The sequence below is a fragment of the Benincasa hispida genome, chromosome 3 (genome assembly GCF_027475165.1).
Source record: "Benincasa hispida cultivar pf3 chromosome 3, pf3_genome.v1.1, whole genome shotgun sequence".
NCBI lineage: Eukaryota > Viridiplantae > Streptophyta > Magnoliopsida > Cucurbitales > Cucurbitaceae > Benincasa > Benincasa hispida.
Genome location: NC_143480.1, coordinates 71,757,484 through 71,778,524, shown reverse-complemented (window position 1 = coordinate 71,778,524; position 21,041 = coordinate 71,757,484). Strand labels below are relative to the sequence as shown.

Here is a 21,041-nt window from a genome sequence, read left to right as displayed (position 1 = left end):
TGGTTTTGTTTGTGGGGTAGCTTTGTGCCTTATGTTTTCTGCCTATTTTACAGGGCATTTTCCAAGTTTGAATTTGATGATGTACGGAAGCTGGCTGCTGAGTTGTGTGGGCGCATTCATCCCCAGGTGTACCGCTACAGTTTTACCTATGTAGTTTATTACCAAGATGTAGTGTGGTAGATGTTTTCCTTAATGTCTTCTATTGCATGATGTTCTTGGTATTAGACAGTGAAGTTCTGAACATCTGTATCGCCTATTATCGTTGGTTTTAGTTAAATAGTAAGCTTACCCAAAAGTATGACATTTGTGGCTAGTCTTGACTAATCAACCTTCATTCTTTATGGTGTCATAAATTTCTGATATTTTGAACGACATATACACAAAGGTTACTAGCCTTGTTTTGAAAGGGTAGGTCTTATCAATTAGTTTAACTGGAATTTAGTTAAAACAACAGATGAGGAAACTGAAGTTTGCCGAGAAATTATAAATAAGGAAAAGTGAAACGCTCAAGATTAAAGGGTTTGGTTGTCGTGGTGTCCAATGTCCATATCCATGACTCTGATTTTGAATGGTTATTGGGTTCTTTTGGTTGCAAAAGGGGCTTTTGGCCAACTACTTACTTAGGACTTCCTTTAGGTGGTAACCCTAAATCAATTTTTGGCAGCCGGTTGTGGAGAGATTTCATGCTACCCTTTCTAGCCTCCCTGCATACTACTTGTCATTGTTCAGGGCTCCTTTCTCTGTCATTAATTACCTTATAAGATGGTATGTGACTTCTTTTGGGAGGGTTCTCGAGGGAAGGTGTTATGCACAATGTGAATTAAGTGATTTCTTAGCGATCAACTATTGAGTGGTATTGGTATTGGAAATTTTGAACATCGTAATTCTGTCTTCCTTGCAAAATGGACCCAACATTTCTTATCAGAACATGATGGTTTATGGTGGAATCTCATCGTGGCAAAATACTACTCCCTAGATTGCATTTGGCCCACTTCTATCTCTAGTGGTTCTTTCAAAGCTCCCTGAACGTTTATTCGTTAGTATACTAGTCTGGTTGATGCACGTATTTGTTGTAGACTTGGTGATGGTGCTACTACATCTTTTTGTCATGATTCTTGACTTATCTATGGTGTTCTCTCCACCATGTATTTGCGACTTTACCGTCTTGCATAACATCCAATCATGGAGACTTCACCAAAACAAAAACAAACCCGATCGATTTCTTCCTCTAGCAAATTGACTTCTGTCGAGAACACTTTATTTGAACTCAGTTTGGGCTACTGATAAAATTCCTAACCTCGGTTCGTCAAGATAAATGGCAGGGGATCTCGTTATAGATTTATCAATGCAAATCATAGTGCATTGATTGAAGGGGGAAAATTACTCGGAGTTGGCCCAATCGGTCAAGCTAGCCATCGATGGTAGGGGAAATTTTAGGTTTTTAATCGGTGGATCTCGTAATACACTCATCAATGCAAATCACAGTGCATTGATTGAATGGAAAAAATTACTTGGAATTGGCCCAATCGATCAAGCTAACCACCAACTGTAGGGGAAATTTGGGTTATTAATCGGTGAATCCTATACTCCATAGACTAATGATGCTACATACGAAACATGGAGGTTGAACTCCTTGCTAACTATTTGATTGCTTAAGTCCATGGATCCCTTAATTGTCAAACCTCACAAGTTCCTGAAGACAGCAAAGGAAGTATGTGATTTTGTTGGTGGGACTTATTATAACGGGAATACTTCCCAATTTTTTTTGAATTGAAAATTAAGATATGGCAATCAAAACAAGCCCAACGTGATGTCACAACCTACTACAGTGAGATGGTTGCGTTATGGCATGAATTAGATTAGTGCAAGGAGGATGTGTGGGAGAACACAACAAACTTCGCTCGTTTTTGGAAGCGTGAAGAGAATGACCGCATGTTCATGTTCCTTGCAGTGTCAACCAAAGCCTTGATGAAGTGAAGGGTCGTGTTCTTGGTCATTGGCCCTTGCTCTTTGTACTCTGTATTTTTGGAGAATAAATTTCTTATCATTTAATTAGACAAAAGATACATATATATAGGTGAATGAGAAATCCTAATCCAGGATATACAAAATTACGATAAAGGACGACTGTACATATTAATTTAAATTTATATTATCACACTCCCCCTCAAGCTAAAGCAAATATGGCAATCATACCCAACTTGTTGCATAGATAGCTTATTCTTGCTCCATTTACAGCTTTGGTAAAGATATCTTGCAATTGTTCTCCAATCTTCACATATCCCAGATATTAACCCTTCTTATATTTTCTCGCGAACAAAGTGACAATCCACTTTAATATGTTTAGTTCTTCATGAAACTATGGATTGGATGCAGTGTGAAGTGCAACTTGATTATCACACTATAATTTAGCTGGCACGGTAACGTTGAACCTCATCCCAGATAAAAGTTGGTGTATCCATACTTTGTTCTACACCCATTTACATCCAATAGCCTTCTTTCCTATCGGACACGAGACTAAATCTCAAATACCACTATCATTCAAAGTAGTCATCTCTTTAATCATGGTACTATGCCACCCAAAATGAGATAAAGCTTCATGAATAGAGTGAGGAATAAAGATGGAATCAAGAGATGGAGTAAAAGAATAAGTGGGCGAAGACAACCGGTTATACGAAACAAACGAAGTAATAGGGTAAGTACAAGTGCATTTACCTTTTCGAAGGGCAATGGGTAGATCATCACTCAATTCTGGATCAGATGTTGAAGAAGCCATTGGTGTAAGACGTGTCTGAAGGTGGCTGTGGAGGACGCCGGGAGTAAACTTGAGTGACAAGTGGGCGAGAAGGAAGAGACATAGAAGAAGATTGATTAGGAGATGATGTGGAAGAGGTAATCTCATAGATAAAAAGATCATCCTCCTCTCCTTTACAATGACTTGACGGTGAGGGGTTAAAAGATACATTTTCAAAAAACATAACATTGGGAGAGACAATATACTTGTTAAGAGTAGGACAATAACAACGATAACCCTTTTGAGCACGCAAATAGCTTGAGAAAATGTATTTCAAAGATTTTGGATCAAATTTGGTACGATGTGGACGAATATCCGAGCAAAACGAACACAACCAAAGATCTTAGGGGCAATAGGAAACAAAAATTTCGTAGGAAAAAGAGTACGATGAGGAATCTCTCCATTGAGGATTGAGGAAGAGATTCTATTAATTAGGAAGCAAGCAGTGGACATCGTATCAGCCCAAAATTGCTTCGGAACATGCATTTAAAAGGATAAGGTACGAGCTATTTCAAGGAGGTGTCTGTTCTCTCTTTCAGCCATTCCATTTTGAGATGGAGAGTCTGCGCAAGAGGGTTGATGAATGATGCCATGATCACATAAGATCCAAGTACATGAGATAAATATTCACCAGCATTATTAGTGTGCAAGGTTTTGATAGAGACATTAAATTGATTTCAAATTTCAGCATGAAAAACACAAATATGAGACAATAACTTGATTTTTCATTAAATATAACTAAGTCACACGAGAATAATCGTCAACAAAAGTAACAAAGTAACAAAAACCTGATTGGGACATGACTGGACAAGGACCCCAAATATCAGAATAAACTAACTCAAATAGAATGTTGGCTCGTTTATGGACTCTAGGACTAGAACTAAGATGATGAAATTTATCAAACTGACATGAATCAGAATTCAAAAACGACAAAGAACAAAATTCAGGATGAAGTTTCTTCAACACGGACAATGAGAGATGGCCCAGGCGAAAGTGAACTACAAATCGGGATGTAACTCTGGAGCAGGCTACAACTTTTGGTATCTGGTGGTAAAAAATGTAAAAGCCCCCCGACTCATGTCTTCTACCAATAATCATCTTCGTCATACGATCCTGAAGCAAGCAATAACAAGGGAAAAATGAGACAACAATTAAGGTTGCGTGGAAGTTGGCTAATGGAAATTAAATTAAAAGATAATTGAGGCAAATGTAATACAGAGGAAAAAGAAAGAGATGGGGTGAGAGGAATGGTGTCGGATCCAAGAACAGAGGAGGTGGATCCATCTGTCTAAGTCATAGATTGGGATGGGGCATGGGACAAAGGTGTAGAAAATAAGTTAGAATTACCAATCATATGAGTGGTGGTATCTGAGTCTATGACCCACTTGGTAGATGATGTAAGAAGGCATTTCGAATTATCTGTCTCAGCAGTGGTGGCAGTAGGATTCGATGAAGAAGATGCCTACAAGGATTTCTATAATACTTGAAATTTAGCAAAGTCGTTAATAGAGATAGTAACAGACTTTTTGGCCATATCATTGGTGGAAGCTATCTGAGCATGTTGAGATCGTTGAGCCTTGTACAACAATTTTCGACAATCACGTTTAAGATGTCTTGGCTTACGACAATAGTGGCAAACAATCTCCTGAGAATCTGATTTTCGATTATCATAACTAGGCTTTTGAGAATTGTTGATCATCCCTAGAGTAACTTGAGAGTTATTATTCTTGCTTATAAGAGTACTACTAGGTTGAGAAATAGACGACCCAGATTGAGAGCTCTCAATATGAAAAACACAATTGAAGGCCTCCTCTAACAATATAATTTTAGAATAAGAAAGAATATGTGTTTTAACCATTCCAAATTTTGGTGAAAGTCCATTCAGAAATAACATAACAACCATCTTTTCTCGCTGAGCTTGTTGAACTTTGACATCTGGGCCAAAAGGTAATAATAAGGCAAGTTCGGTAGCTGTCTTCTTAAGCCTCATAAAGTAGCTTGTAACAGATTATGCTTTTTGTTCGGCTTGAAAGAATTGCATACAAACTTCAAACATTTGATGGACGTGTTCTTTTCCTGAGTACAAAAATTCTAAGAACTCTAAGAGTTCCTTAATAAAATTACCATGATCTACCAAACCAACCACCTTACTCTCCATGGAATTTTTAATATGAAGATAAAGTCGAGCTTCATCATGAAGCTAGCTCTTTTTCTTATCATCTTGTGGTGGATTCTCAGTCACATGATCATCCATATCGGTATTAAGTAAATAAAACTAAATCATGTGACGCCAATTAATTAGCTCCATTTAACTTATGTTCCCTTATCTTTGATGCTAAGGGAATTACATTGGATACAATCATATGCTTCATTTCATCCATTAAGAACTAACACACAATCCCACAAGCATAATTAAACAAATGAGAATCGAAAGCAAGGTAAACCAAAGAGCGAAATAGCCCCAAATTAGAACAAAACCGTCACAAACCCTAGGAACAAAGCGTATTTTTCAAACAGCTTCACACTCGAGTAGATGTTGGTAGAACCAAAGGCATAGATGGACCGGAAAATGCAACCTGAGACGAACCCAATGGATGGAAGTGAAGAAAACAGCCTCACGCATTCCCACGCACTGGCCCGTGGCGAAGGAGTAGACTTGATCTGGCAATGCGTGTACCTCATGGACGGCTGTTTTTGGCGAACGGCGAAGGCAGACTGAGACGAACGGCGGTGGCACTCCTCCTGAGGTGGGTGTAGACAAACGGCCACTCGAAGTTGATGATCCAAACTCAAACTCTAACTCACAAAGCCGTTAAAGAATATTCTAAACCCTTAGCGAATAATGCTCTGATACCATGTACTCCGTATTTTTGGAGAATTAATTTCTCATCATTTAATTAGACAAAAGATACATATAAATAGGTGAATGAGAACCCTAATCTAGGATAGGATATACAAAATTACAATAAAGGACAACTGTACATATTAATTTAAATATATATTATAATACTCTCAATGCAAGATTTTTTTTTTGAAGTCCATCCAGAGGAAAGTTGCTGCAGAATTATGCATAACAAACACCCAATTCTTGAAAACTATGATGCAACAGCCATGGTGATTCGTAATTATGATCAAAGTGAGGAAGTCGTAGTGTGGTCACTGCAGGAGGTTTTGGCATAGTCATGGAAATTGTTGGAAAATCTTATGGCGGCAGGCCCCCAACTGGAAACCAAAGGCTGAACATGCTCTTCGTGGTTGAAACTTCTCATAAACATCAAGTGAAATCGCCTGCAGCTCAGTTAACTTTAGAACAAATAGAAATATTTTTGAAGTTGCTCAGATCTGAAACTCCTCAATCATGCTCCTTTGCACAAAATGATGAACTGCACTATTTGTCTTCTTTCAATTGTAACAAAAAAAACTACTCAACAACAAAATTTTCCTTGGACAATAGATTTAGGAACCTTTGATCACGGAGTAGTTGCCCTAGTTCATTCTCTTCTTATTAACCTTGTGCAGGAAGTAAGAAAGTAAGAATTGCAGGTGGTTCTTATTCTACCATAGCTAGTGTTGATAACATTAAAAAATCATGTACCTTCATTCTGTCTAATGTCTTGCATGCTCTCAAGTTGATTTATATAAGCAAAATCACAAAAGACCTTCCATGTCTTGCTAATTTTTATCTTCACTTCATAAATTTCAAGACTTGGTCTTGGTGAAAACGTATTGTCTCTATTTTTTGGATGAGGAGTCTAGCTCAAATAAAGATGCTTGAAGAGTTCGTGTTTCCTAATGTCTGTCATTGCTAATGATGTAATTTATTTAAACTAGACATCCAAATTTCTTTCAATTAAAAACGTTGTTTCCAAACTTATTCCGTAATAAAGATCCCTCTCTCTGTGTTTCGTTTGATTCCTCCAATGATCAAACTGGAGATATTTTGACCTAGCCCCTAGGGATTGTTCAAACCAATCTATGGCAATCTTATAAGTCAATGCATGACATCTATGCACCAGCTTGAGGGGAGTACAGAAACATGTATTTAGTTATTTATTTATTAATTGTCGATTTATTTGTATCCTTATTTAGGTGTATCTAAATAGTTGATGTAAATTATTATTATTTAAATTTGTTCCTAGTTTTTAGCTCACGCTAGTTTAACCTAATTTGTATCTCTAGAAGGCCATAGTAAATAAGAAAGTATTCTTCTACTTAGAATCACAATAACTATATTCGATGTAATGCTAACATTCTGCTTTTGGTATATAATATATGGTCACTTTTGTTCTAATTTTCCTGATGTCCTTTGTTTTCTTTAGGTGCTTTATCCTTATGTTAACTCCATGCTAGAAGATGCTGCCACTTCTCATAATATACCAAGAATAAAAGCCTGCCTTTTTTCGATGTGCACGTCCCTTGTGGTAATCAACCTTCTGTGAATATTTACCATGTCCATGAGCTTGGAGAGCTGTTATGCTCTGTTTTGCATTACGATCCATAATGTTATCTATTTGTACAACAGGCAATGAATAGAATTTCTTTTGGTTTGTAGGTAAGACGCGAGCATAACTTTTCACATTTTGATATTTTTGAAATCGTAAAAACCTTGGAAGTAGTTCTATCGTGGCCGTCTCAAAATGGAGATGAAGGTATGTTAACATATTATCTTGATTTTGCTTCTTTGTTACTCTGCAGTAATCTTGGTATCTGAATTTTTAATTTTTGTTTTATCAGTTTCCAAATCACAACATGGATGCATTGATTGCATGGCGTTGATGATTTGTGCTGAACTACAAGCTCCAGATTCCTGCAGCGCCTCCAAGTTGGAGAAAATTGACATTGATAAGAAAGGTGACTGATCTTTCAATCTAAGTAAGGCATATTAGTTCTTATCGACTTCTGACTTCACGAGCTGAATGAACAGGGCATGCCTCCTTAAAAGGTTCTATCCTCGAGTATGTGATCCATCAAATAATAACGGGTACAAAAGAACTAGTTTCAACCTATGACTTGGACAATAATGACAACACATCCGATAATTCAACGCCTCTATCTCTTCGCCTCTGCATGACAAATGTGCTCATCAGTGCCTGCCAAAAGCTTTCAGATTCAAGGAAAAAAAAATTTGCCCGAAAAGTTCTTCCACGTCTCATTAGTTTTGTTGAGGTTACTTCATCATCCAGATATCATTAACAAGATTTTGATTGATTTTTTTTATGTTTCCAGGTTTGTTTTTTGTGATTCTCATGATATTGCCAAATGTTGTAGGTAACAAATACACAGGTAGATATTAGAGCTGCATGTATTGGAGTCATCTTTTCAGCCGTATATCATCTGAAGTCAGCTATTCTACCTTATGCCAATGATATTTTCAGTGTCTCCTTAAACGCTCTGAAAAATGGGCCAGAAAAGGTATAAAATTAGGCTTATATGAGACACGATGCATAGTTATTTCTGTTTCATTTCAATCATTCTTACTGAATATGTTAGGTATCCAAGACCTCCTGCACTCAGAAAATACCCAACAAAGGACAAGAATAGGGATTGTAAAACTCTTAGGTTTGAGAAAGAATCAGAATACTCTATTCATTCACCAAAGATATGAATATATACAAGTATACAAAGCATAGAAAAGGAAAATATCACAAAATATTTACAAGAATGGAAAACCTTAACTATAGAATTATAACACTCCCCCTCAAGTTGGAGCATATATGTTAATCATGCCCAACTTGTTACATAGATAATCTATACGTCTTCCATCCAATGCTTTCGTGAAGATATCTCTTAATTGTTCTCCAGTCTTCACATATCCTGTAGATACCAACCCTTGTTGAATTTTCTCACGTACAAAATGGCAATCAACTTCAATATGTTTAATCCTTTCATGAAATACTGGATTAGACACAATATGAAGTGCTGCTTGATTATCACACCACAACTTTGTCGGTGTGGTGATTTCAAATCCCAACTCAACAAGAAGTTCATATATCCAAATCAATTCACACACAGATTGTGTCATTGCTCTATATTTTGATTCCGCACTTGAACGTGACACCATATCCTGAAGTTGATCTTCTGTCTTCTTTAGATCCTGCCCAATCAGCGTCTGAGAAACATTCAATATTAGTATAACCATAATCCTTATATAATAAACCACGCCGGGGAGCAGCCTTCAGATAACAAAAAATCAGTTCCTATGTAGCTCAATGATCAACTGTAGGGCATGACATGTATTGACTCACAATACTTACTGAATAGGCTATGTCGGGTCAAGTTACTGTAAGGTAATTAAGTTTTCCCACTAACCTCTTATATCTTTCATGATCTTTTAGCAATTCTCCATCTTTTGTGAGCTGTAAGTTGGGCATCATTGGGATACTACATGGCTTAGCCCCTAGCTTTCCTTTTTCAGTCAACAAGTCAAGTATATATTTTCTCGGTGATAATAGAATTTCTTTCTTGCTTATACCTTCAATTCGTAAGAAGTATTTCAACCTGCCCAAATCTTTTGTATGGAATTGACTATGAAGAAAGGTCTTTAGAGACTGAATACCTAAAGCATCATCACCAGTAATCACAATATCATCCACATATACGACTAATAAGATGACACCACCTTCAGATCTCTTAAAAAAGACCGAATGATCTGACGTGCTCTTCCGCATTCCAAAGCTTTCAATCCCCTGACTAAATTTTCCAAATCAAGCTCGTGGGCTCTGCTTTAATCCATACAAGGATTTACGAATGCGACACACCATTCTATTCTCCCCCTTAGCAACAAACCCTGGTGGTTGCTCCATATACACCTCTTCTTGAAGATCACCATGAAGAAATGCTTTTTTAATATCAAGCTGATATAAATGCCAATGATTGATTGAAGTTAATGAAATAAACAACCTCACAGATGTCATTTTTGCTACAGGAGAAAAAGTATCAGCATAGTCAACGCCATAAGTTTGTGCGTAGTTTTTCGCTACAAGGCGCGCTTTTAACCAAGCAACAGAACCATCAGGATTGATTTTAATTGCAAACACCCATTTGCAACCGATAGCCTTCTTTCTTGCAGGAAGAGAAACTAAATCCCAAGTACAATTATCATCTAAGGTAGTCATCTCCACCATTGCGGTACACCAACCAAGATGAGACAAAGCCTTATGAACAGTTTTTGGGATGGATACAGACTCTAAGGATGCAATGAATGAACATGTGGAAGGCGACAAATGGTTATATGAAACAAAAGAGGAAATAGAATGAGCACATGTACGTTTACCTTTACGAAGAGCAATAGGAATCACTCGTTTCTGGATCCAATGACGAAGAAGACTCTGATACAGGTCATGGAACTAAAGGAGGTTGTCATCGAGTATAGACCTTAACGATGGGTGGAAGAGTAAAGGTAGCCACAGGTAGAGATGAATCAGGAAGAGGATCGGAAGGAGAAATAATTATGTAGACAAGGAAATCATCCTGTAATTCCTTATGCTCCCCCTGACTCTTATTCGAAGAGAAAGACAGTGATGATAAAAATGGGGTATGTTAAAACAATGTGATATCAGGAGAGACGAAATATTTATTTAGACTAGGACAATAATACCATACCCCTTTTGGACACAGAATAACTAAGGAAAATACATTTTAAGGACTTTGGATCCAGCTTGGTATGTTGAGGCCGAACATCCTGAACAAAGCAGGTACAACCAAATATTTTGGGTGGAATGGGAAACAAATGTTGTTGGGGCATAAAGTACGAAAAGGTATCTCACCCTTAAGAATGGAAGAGGGCATGCGAGTTATTAAGAAACAAGCTGTAGAAACAGCATCGACCTAAAAGGATTTTGGAACATGCATCTGAAACATCAAAGCTCTGGCTGTCTCAAGGAGATGGTGATTCTTTCGTTCTGCAACCCCATTTTGAGATGGAGTATCGAGATAAGAAGATTGATGAAGAATGCCATGGGCATCTAAATAAGACTTGAATGTGTGAGAGAAATATTTTTTAGCATTATCACTCTGTAAGATTTTAAGAGCACCACTAAACTAAGTTTGAATTTCAGCATGGAAGTTACAAAAATGAGAAAGTAACTTAGAACGACTTTTCATTATATATAACCACGTAACACGAGAGGAGTCATCGACAAATGTAACAAAATACCTAAACCTTCATTTGGACTCAACGGGACATGAACCCCAAACATCAGAATGGACTAATTCAAAAGGAGCATTAGCTCGTTTATTGACTCGAGGATACAAGCTCAAACGATGAAATTTAGCAAACTAACATGACTCACAATCTAAAGAAGACAAATGTTGAAGTTGTGGACGAAGACTCTTTAACACAGAGATAGACGGATGACCCAAACGACAATGCTCTTCAAAGGGAGACGACCTTGAGCATGTGATGGCCGTAGGTGTTTGTGGTTCAATGATGTAAAGACCTCCAAATTCACACCCTTTACCAATCGTGTGTTTCGTCGTAAGATCCTAAAATAAGCAATAACCAGGAAAAAAGGAGACACAACAATGAAGATCACGAGTGAGTTTACTGACCGAAATCAAATTAAACGAAAAATGTGGTAAATTTAAAACTGATGACAGGGAAATTTATTCAGTAAGACGGACGGTTCTTGATCCTAAAACAGGAGTGGAGGTTCCATCAGCTATAGTGACATTAGGTGAAGAGATAGATGTTCAAAGGTTAGAGAATAAACTGAAGTTACATGTCATATGGTTTGTAGCGCCAGAGTCAATGACCCATTTTGACGTGGAGGAAAGAAGGCATTTAGAAATGTTACCTGTCTCTGCGATGGCCGTAATGGGAGTAGAAGATGATGCCCTCAATGACTCTTGATATTGCTGAAATTTAGCAAATTCCTCTGCAAAAATCGTAATTGACTTGTTAAGTTTATCAGGAGTAGAGGCGACGTGTGCATAGGGTGATGGCATCCTCTGACCCTTATTCAGCAATCTTCTGCATTCACGCTTTGTATGGCCAGGTTTATGACAATAATAGCAAACAACACCTCCTGGATTTGATCTTTGGTTATTGTGATGACCTTTGGAGCTATTTGATTCAACCCCCTTATTACCTCTATAATCATTTGTGCGCCCAATCAAAGCACTATTAGAATCAGATGACGTAACTGCTTGTCTCTTTTCAGTACGAAGTATTCGAGTGTAAGCTTCTTCCAACGATGAGATATTTGAGCTTAACAACACTTGATCTTTGGCCATCTCATATTTAGGTGCAAGACCTACTAAAAAGCTCATGATAAACAACTTTTCACGTTGACCCATTAGAACTTTTGGATCCGTGCTGATTGGCATCAAGACATTGAATTCCGTGCATGTATTTTTAACCTCCATAAAGTAGCTTGTAATAGATTTTTCTCCTTGATCAGGTTGATATAGAGTCTTACAAATATTAAACACTATTAATATTATTGAAATAAGGAAAGAGGATAACACAAGGAGTTTACGTGGAAAATCCTAATTCAGGGAAGAAAAACCACGATAGAAAAGAACTTATTATTTTATGTCACTTTACAATAGACCCAACCTTAGATATAAATAGAATAATGTGAAACCCTAATTTAGCAAATATAGTAAAAAGACAAAAATGCCCTTAAGGCTAATTTAACATATTTCAACACTCCCCCTCAAGTTAGGGCATAGATATCAGCAAGGCCCAACTTGCTAATACAAGCTTCAAACGTCTGTCTTGATAACCCTTTCGTAAAGACATCGGCGATCTGCTGGACTGAAGGTACATAGGGAATACAAATAGATCCGCGGTCTAACTTTTCTTTAATAAAGTGCCTATCAATTTCAACGTGTTTGGTTCTATCATGTTGTACGGGATTGTTTGCAATACTGATGGCAGCCTTATTATCACAATACAGCTTCATAGGCCCAGGACTACTTTCGTGAAGATCAGATAAAACTTTCTGCAACCAGATTTCTTCACACACTCCCAGATTCATAGCTCTGTACTCTGCCTCAGCACTACTTCTGGCCACTACACCCTGTTTTTTACTCCGCCAAGTTACCAAGTTTCCCCATACAAAGGTACAGTACCCTGAGGTTGACCTTCTATCAGTCACAGATCCGGCCCAATCTGAGTCAGTATATGCCTCGATGCTTCGTGTGTTATGTTTCCTGAATACCAAGCCCTTCCCAGGAGTGGACTTTAAATATCTCAAAATTCGAGTCACAGCTTCCATGTGCTCCTCATATGGACTCTGCATGAACTGACTTACTACACTTACAGCATAGGAGATGTCGGGTCTAGTATGAGACAAGTAAATCAGTTTTCTTACTAGACGTTGATACCTCTCCTTATTCACAGGGACTCCTTCCAAAACATTTTTCAGTTTGCTATTGACCTCAATAGGGGTGTCAATAGGTTTGCATCCGGTCATTCCTGTTTCTTTTAACAAGTCCATAGTGTACTTCCGCTGAGAAACAGATATTCCTGCTTTCGATCTTGCCACTTCCATCCCTAGAAAATACCTCAAACTACCAAGATCCTTAATTTCAAATTCACTCGCCATCCTTTGTTTTAGCTTAGTAATTTCTGCTGTATCATCCCCTGATAGGATGATGTCATCAACATACACTACCAATACAGCAATCTTTCCTAAGGGTGATTTTTTGGTAAACAAGGTATGATCAAAATGTCCCTGAACAAACCCTTGGGACTTAACAAACACAGTGAATCTGTCAAACCATGCCCTAGGAGACTGCTTCAACCCATATAAAGACTTCCTGAGTTTGCAAACATGATTCCCAAACTTAGCTTCAAAACCTGGAGGTGGACTCATATAAACTTCCTCTTCCAACTCACCATTTAGGAATGCGTTCTTTACATCTAGTTGATGTAGGGGCCAATCTTTATTCACAGCGACAGACAGAAGAACACGAATCGTGTTTAACTTAGCTACTGGAGAAAAAGTTTCTGAATAATCAATTCCATACGTCTGAGTGAATCCTTTAGCAACTAACCTGGCTTTATATCTCTCAAGTGTTCCATCAGACTTATACTTCACTGTGAACATCCATTTGCAACCAACTGTTTTGTGGCCTCTAGGGAGAGCTACCAACTCCCAAGTCTTATTTGCCTCAAGAGCTCTCATTTCCTCCATTACTGCTGCTTTCCATTCGGGAACTTCCATGGCCGCATGTACACTGGTAGGTATTGTTAGAGCATCTAGCTGAGTAGTAAAAGTCTTAAAAACAGGAGATAAGTTATTATAGGTCAAAAAACTATGCAAAGGATATTTTGTACATGACCTGATTCCCTTTCTCAGAGCAATTGGCATATCCAGGGTGTTATCATAGTTGTCAGTTTTCGTCTGTCTCTCTTCAGTATCGGACTTTTGAGACAATTCTGCATCCTCTTGAGGATTATTAAGCATCTCATCCCTTCCTGACATTTCAACCTTCTCTGAGCTCATTTCGTCACTTTCTATGTTCCTAGACTTTTCTTCAAGACTCTCCTTTGAGACAACGGGATCTTGAACTTGTGCTAGTTCTGACGCTTGGACACTTTCCGATGGAACATCAGAGGTTTCCTGAATTTCCTTTCTGAGATTCCTCCTATAATACGTTATCCAGGGCACTTGTTTAGTAGGAAGAACCGACACAGGAACAACAGGAGCCGAATTAGATTCAGGAATATCCGGACTAGGCTCAAGGTTGAGGCTAATGGGTATGGAATACGTGGAATTGTTAGTCTCTTCATTCGTGGTCTCCCCCTGAAGATGACTAACGGGAAAGAACGGTTTGTCTTCAAGGAACGTGACATCCATAGTAACAAAATATTTTCTGGAAGATGGATGGAAGCATTTATAGCCTCGCTGATGAAGTGGATACCCGACAAACACACATGTTTTAGCTCGTGGAGCAAACTTAGTCCGATGTGGACCATGAGTATGGACAAAGGCTGTACACCCAAACACACGAAGAGGAACCTCAGGAATAAGACGGGTAGACTGATAGGACTCTTTGAAGCACTCAAGAGGGGTTTGAAACTTTAGGACTCGGGAAGGCATTCTATTAATTAGATGAGCTGTGGTAAGAATCGCATCTCCCCACAGGTACGAAGGAAGAGATGCTGGAATTATCAAGGAACGAGCCACTTCAATAAGATGGCGATTTTTCCGTTCAGCTACCCCATTTTGTTGTGGAGTATATGCACACGAGTTTTGATGTATGATCCCTTTTGACACTAGGAATTCCTGGAAGGTGTGGTTGACAAACTCACGACCATTGTCACTTCGGAGAATGGCAATCTTTGTGTTAAACTGTGTTAATACAGTGGTATAGAACTGTTTGAAGGTAGATAAAACCTCGGACTTATCAGCAAGAAGATATACCCATGTAAGTCGGGTATGATCATCAATGAAAGTTACAAACCACCGTTTACCAGACAGGGTATTGATGTTCGAGGGACCCCAAACATCACTGTGAACCAAGTGGAAAGGCTGGGTAGGCTTATAGGGCTGAGAAACAAATGACACGCGATGTTGTTTAGCACGTATACAGACATCACAAGATAATGAAGAGACATTCACATTATGGAATAAATGAGGAAACAAATATCGCATATATTGAAAACTAGGATGTCCAAGACGAAAATGCCACAATAAATAATCTGTTTCAGATATAGCAAAAGAAGATAACAGGCTAGTCCTAAACAAGCTTCTGGAGGAAGCATCCGTAGAAAGGAAATATAGGCCTCTGTCATATCGGGCAGTGCCAATCGTCCTCCCCGAGCTCAAGTCCTGAAACAAAGCAGTATCTGGTGAGAAGACAACTCTACAGTTCAAATCTTTTGTTATTTTGCTTATGGATAATAAATTGTAAGAGATTTTGGGCACATGTAAGACATTTTGCAGGGTTAATCCATGAAATGGTGATAGTCTGCCTTTTCCAGCAACAGGAGCGAAGGACCCATCCGCAATTCGAATCCTCTCATTTCCAGCACTTGGATAGTATGAGAGAAATCGGTCGGATGAGCCAGTCAAGTAATCGGTTGCTCCTGAATCTAGAATCCATAACTCATTCCCCTCAACAAGGAAACTCAAGGATTGAGGATTACCTGATTGAGCAACTATTTTGATTCCTACGGTACCTGAATCCCCAGGATTAGTCACTGGAAACTGTGTTTGAGGTTGTGCAGTCCCCTCAACTGATTCACCCACTAGAGCACGCCCAGATCTCGACTTGTCATTCGGAGGGCGACGTTTACCATTTGGAGGGTGACCATGCAATTTCCAGCACTGATCCTTCGTATGCCACTGTTTTTTACAATGCTCACAAACTGGGGGTGTTTTACTATTCTGCTTGTCACCATCAGCTCCAGTGGACTTTACCCTGAAGGCAACTGACTCTGTAGTGATAACACTTGGCCCATTCATTACACTTGATCTATCTTCTTCCAATCTAACTTCTGAACATACCTCCATGAGAGACGGAATTGGTTTCTGCCCTAGTATTCTACTCCGAACTGTATCAAATTTGGGGTGTAGCCCGGCAAGAAAATCATACACACGCTTAACCTCTTCTATCTTGGAGTACTGAATTCCATCTTGTGGACAGGTCCAGATGATCTCCCGACATAGATCCATTTCTTGCCATAACAACGACAACTTGCTGAAGTATGATGTTACATCCATGCTCCCCTGTTTGCATTCGTGAACCTGTTTACGTAGAGTATAAAGGCGGGATGCGTTCTGACGCCTCGAATATAACCTTCGGACTGCATCCCAAATATCCCGGGCAGTGGCTGAATAGAGTAAGGGTTTGCCGATTTGTGGTTCCATACTACTAATTAACATTGAGCGGAGCAAAGAATCATCAGCCTTCCAGACACGCTCTTGGGGATCACCAGGATTCGGTCGTGGTATCTCTCCAGTTAAATATCCAACTTATGGCGTCCCTCAAGAACCATTTTAATGGTTTGGGACCAAGAGAAGTAATTTTGCCCATTCAACTTCTCTCCCGTGATCATTCCTGCAGAATTTCCAATTGTTCCAGATAAAAGATTAGAAGTTGGATTAGGAAACATTGATACCGGATTTTCTGAATACATCGGGGAAGAATCATGGCCATTCAATCGGGCTCCCAGGGCGACCATCTGTTGCTGAAGACTAGCTAATTGTTGTTGGAGTTCCCCATGAGATTCAGATCTGGAATTTTTCTGTCTAAATGCCATGGGATTTTCTTCAATGGATTCACCCATTCGAAACTGGGGCTGAACCGGATATACTTGAGGAAGAAACTGTCCACCATGATATTGTGACGACGCTACTGCCGGAAGTCCACCAGCAGCAGAGTTCGGCAACCCGTGACCGGCGCTGCTCCCAGACTGCTGTGATGGTAGGTAACGGATGAACGGCTCGGCGATCTGCTGTGCAGCGGAAGAAGTCGCGCCGATCTAACCCGACCCAGCAGCTGGAACACGCCCATGGGAAGAGATCGCGCTGATCTGACTCGACCCGGCAACTGAAACATACCTATAATCGTCTGGTGAAGACGCGATTCTGTGCGACGCCGAGATGCCTACCGGCTGTAGACCGATCTGACTCGACCCGACAACTGGAACGTACCCATAATCGTCTGGTGAAGACGCGATTCTGTGCGACGCCGAGATGCCTACCGGCTGTAGACCGATTGCGTGCGCCGGCTGGAGAACGTTTGAGGCTGAGATGGTTGTGAGCGACGTTGAGGATCCGATTGGTTGTGACCCGATTGCGTGCGTCGGCTGTTCGGCTGGAAGATTCCGATCGATGGTGTTTAGCTGGAACGGCTGAGACTGGAGGCTAATCGGCGAGCCATCTGGAGCAATTCCACCACCTAGGATGATAGTTCGGAGATATCGGTCAACCGCTGCTTGAATCACAGTCTCATTATTCAGCGTACCTTCACCTACCAAGTTTGACGACTGAGTTTCTTCTACCGGGGCTAGGGTTTCATCACCTTGCTCTGATACCATATTGAAATAGGGAAAGAGGATAACACAAGGAGTTTACGTGGAAAACCCTAATTCAGGGAAGAAAAACCACGATAGAAAAGAACTTATTATTTTATGTCACTTTACAATAGACCCAACCCTAGATATAAATAGAATAATGTGAAACCCTAATTTAGCAAATATAGTAAAAAGACAAAAATGCCCTTAGGGCTAATTTAACATATTTCAACAAATATTCTCTTTCCCTGAATAAAGGAAATCCAAATATTCCAATAGTTCCTTGACTGATTCGCAATGATTTACTAGTTCAACAATTTCATAGTCAATAGAATTCTTGATTTGTAGAAGCATTCTTGAATTGTCCTGCCACCAAATCTTTTTATTAGCATCAATCAGTGGCTCTTATGTGATGTGATCATCCATCTCCATGCTCCTAATAAAGTGGCGAACATTTGATCTCCATGAATAGTTGGATCCATTCAACTTGTGTTCAGTTACTTTTGACACCATAGGAACAATCTCAGACATGACTATTGGTTTCTTATCAGCCATTACCTCAAAAAATAGACATCGGACAACCGAGAATCAAACCCTAATTTACCGAAGAGATGTCTTTACAAGTAGTGAGTATATCTATATATCCCAAACAAACACACCACCAAAAAGAGTTAACAAAACTGAGGAAACCCACAGAAGACGAACCAAAATCAATGGCTCACGTGCCTACACGTGCCGACGCGTGGATGGACGGCAAAGAGGAACAAGCGGCATGTGATCCTCACGCGCTGGTCAGATGGGATCTGGACTTTGGGATTTTGTAGATCGGTGGCTGGGCTCCTCGATGGACTGGGCGGTGTTGAAAAAATAGCCTTCTTTTTTTCCCCCGGCGGCAGCTAACAACGGCGAACGAACCAAAGACGGCAGCTATGAGCAAAAGTGTAAACTCACCTCTCTACAAAACCCTAAACGTATCACAAACGGGTTCTAAATTCTCAAACCCTAAGGATCACAAAACCCTAAGTTTGTTTAAAGAGCTCTAATACCATGTAAAACTCTTAGGTTTGAGAAAGAATCAGAATACTCTATTCATTCACCAAAGATATGAATATATACAAGTCTACAAAGCATAGAAAAGGAAAATATCACAAAAAATTTACAAGAATGGAAAATCCTAACTATAGAATTATAATAGGGATAAACTCCCCTGTTTATGATATTCAAAGAATTCAACCAGCAATTACAATTTCAGTAATTAAAATATAACTGAGAACACTAGATGAAGAACAAAGAAAGTAATGAAGAAAAAGATAAAAAGGCAGGATTCGAGAGCGCCTCCCTCTCTACAAGATCCAGAAAGTTCGAAAATGATCACGCCCCCAACGAATTCTGACAAACTTCTCTTAACCCCTAGAATATGAGGCTGATATGGGTAAACGAAAGTTTGGTGCATCAACGGCTGTTTTGGACAAGAAAAGATCATATCCAGAAGTAATTAAACAAGGTGATTCAAATTTTAAGCATACCCATGTTAATCCTTCATCATTTTGGGTATGGTTGGATGTGAAGACTACTTTGGAGGATCATCTTCAGACAGAGTTTTAATCAATCCATTCATGGATGACAAAGCATTATTGAAAATTGATATGAATCAATTTTTTTTCAAAAATATTGGGAAATAACTTCGGACTGAAGTAGGCTATTGGTCGTCTGTCTTGCATCAACACTGCCCCGAGCCCAAGGCTTGAAGCATCCGTCTCAATCACGAATGTTTTAGTGAAATTCGAAAGGGCCAACACCGGTAGCGTAGCCTGTAGCCATGGTGCTCTTCAATCTGTTAAAGGCCTCCATTGCAAGATCATTCCACCTAAAAGCATTTTTTTTGCAAGAGTTGAGTCAATGGTGCTGCAATCACCCCATAATCCTTCACAAACTAGTGGTAGTAACCAGTCAAACCCAAAAATCCTCTAAACTCGGACACATTTCTTGGTATTGGCCAGGCAACATAACTTGAACTTTTCTCCCATCTGCTTGCACGCCAACCTCTGATGCCCAATGTCCCAAGTAGTTAATTCTTGTATGCCCAAAAACACATTTCTTTTGGTTGGCATGCAGCTGGTGATCCTTTAACACATCGAAGATGATTGCCAAATGCTTTTCGTGTGAATCTAAATTAGGGTTGTACACCAAAATATTGTTAAAAACTAATATGAAACGACGAAGAAAAGGTCGACACACCTAATTCATCAAAAGACTAGAACGTTGTTAGAGTGTTAGTCAGATCAGAAGGTATCGCCACGAAATCATAATGACTTTCGTGTGTTCGGAAGGTTGTTTTCTCAATGTCCTCTTCCCTCATTTGTATCTGGTGATAACTTGATCGTAAATCCAATTTAGAGAAGTAGGTAGATTTGTGTAACTCATCCAACAATTCTTCAATAACTGGAATTGGAAATTGGTCTGCAATCGTGACTTGATTAACCTTCCAATAGTCCACACAAAATCTCCATCCTGTCTTTTTTTCAAACTAACGACACCGGGCTAGAAAATGGACTTCTACTCGACCGAATGATGCCCATGGTTAACATCTCTTTCACCATTCGCTCTAGTTCATCCTTCTACACATGCCCATTTTTATATGGTCTTACATTGATTTGTTTTTGGCCTTCCACCATAAGAATCTGATGATCGATTTCTCGTTTGGGTGGTAGGTGGCTCGGTGTTTTGAACACTGCAGCGTTTTTGCTTATCCGACGCTTTAGGACTAGATGCATTTCTTCTACTTGATTACTTAGAGAATCGACAGATTTCCCCTTCCTCTAAGATCCTTCCATCACCACAGTTCCATCCTTATCCCTACCCAGACTTACTTCCATCTCCCCCATGAGTCGATGGACATGCTGGCACATAGTGAAGACCATCTCCTTCAATCCCACACTATCCTTATCATGGGATTCCAATTGGTATTCGGGTTCCTTCAATGCCATCTTGTTCTTCCCAGGATGAAATGTAGCTCTGATATCAATTTGTTAGGTATCCAAGACCTCCTGCACTCAAAAAGTACCCAATTTGTTAGGTATCCAAACCTCTCATGATCCCTACCCGCTGGTCCCCACCACACATAGCAACCTCCAAGTAAGGTTTAGCAGATATTTTCAAAGCATATATATATTTAATATATTTTCACAACAAAAATAAAATTTTGATTGGTATTCATAATATTAAGCTTGTTTGCTCAGCACCATACTCTTTGTAGTAAGAAAAAATTCAATT

At 39.3% G+C, this 21,041-nt stretch overlaps 1 protein-coding gene across 7 annotated transcripts in view; it reads left to right on the top strand.

Annotated features, from left to right (window-relative positions):
* The window catches only part of LOC120073376 (ARM repeat superfamily protein), an 80,756-nt gene that overhangs the window by 58,722 nt on the left and 993 nt on the right, over positions 1 to 21,041 (top strand). For all 7 annotated transcript variants that reach the window (XM_090312106.1, XM_090312105.1, XM_039026199.2 and 4 more), the window contains exons 18-23: positions 54 to 126; positions 7,114 to 7,215; positions 7,347 to 7,443; positions 7,529 to 7,645; positions 7,719 to 7,960; positions 8,063 to 8,206. In XM_090312106.1, the coding sequence (XP_090168232.1) occupies positions 54 to 126; positions 7,114 to 7,215; positions 7,347 to 7,443; positions 7,529 to 7,645; positions 7,719 to 7,960; positions 8,063 to 8,206 (775 nt within the window). The remainder of the gene's footprint in view (positions 1 to 53; positions 127 to 7,113; positions 7,216 to 7,346; positions 7,444 to 7,528; positions 7,646 to 7,718; positions 7,961 to 8,062; positions 8,207 to 21,041) is intronic.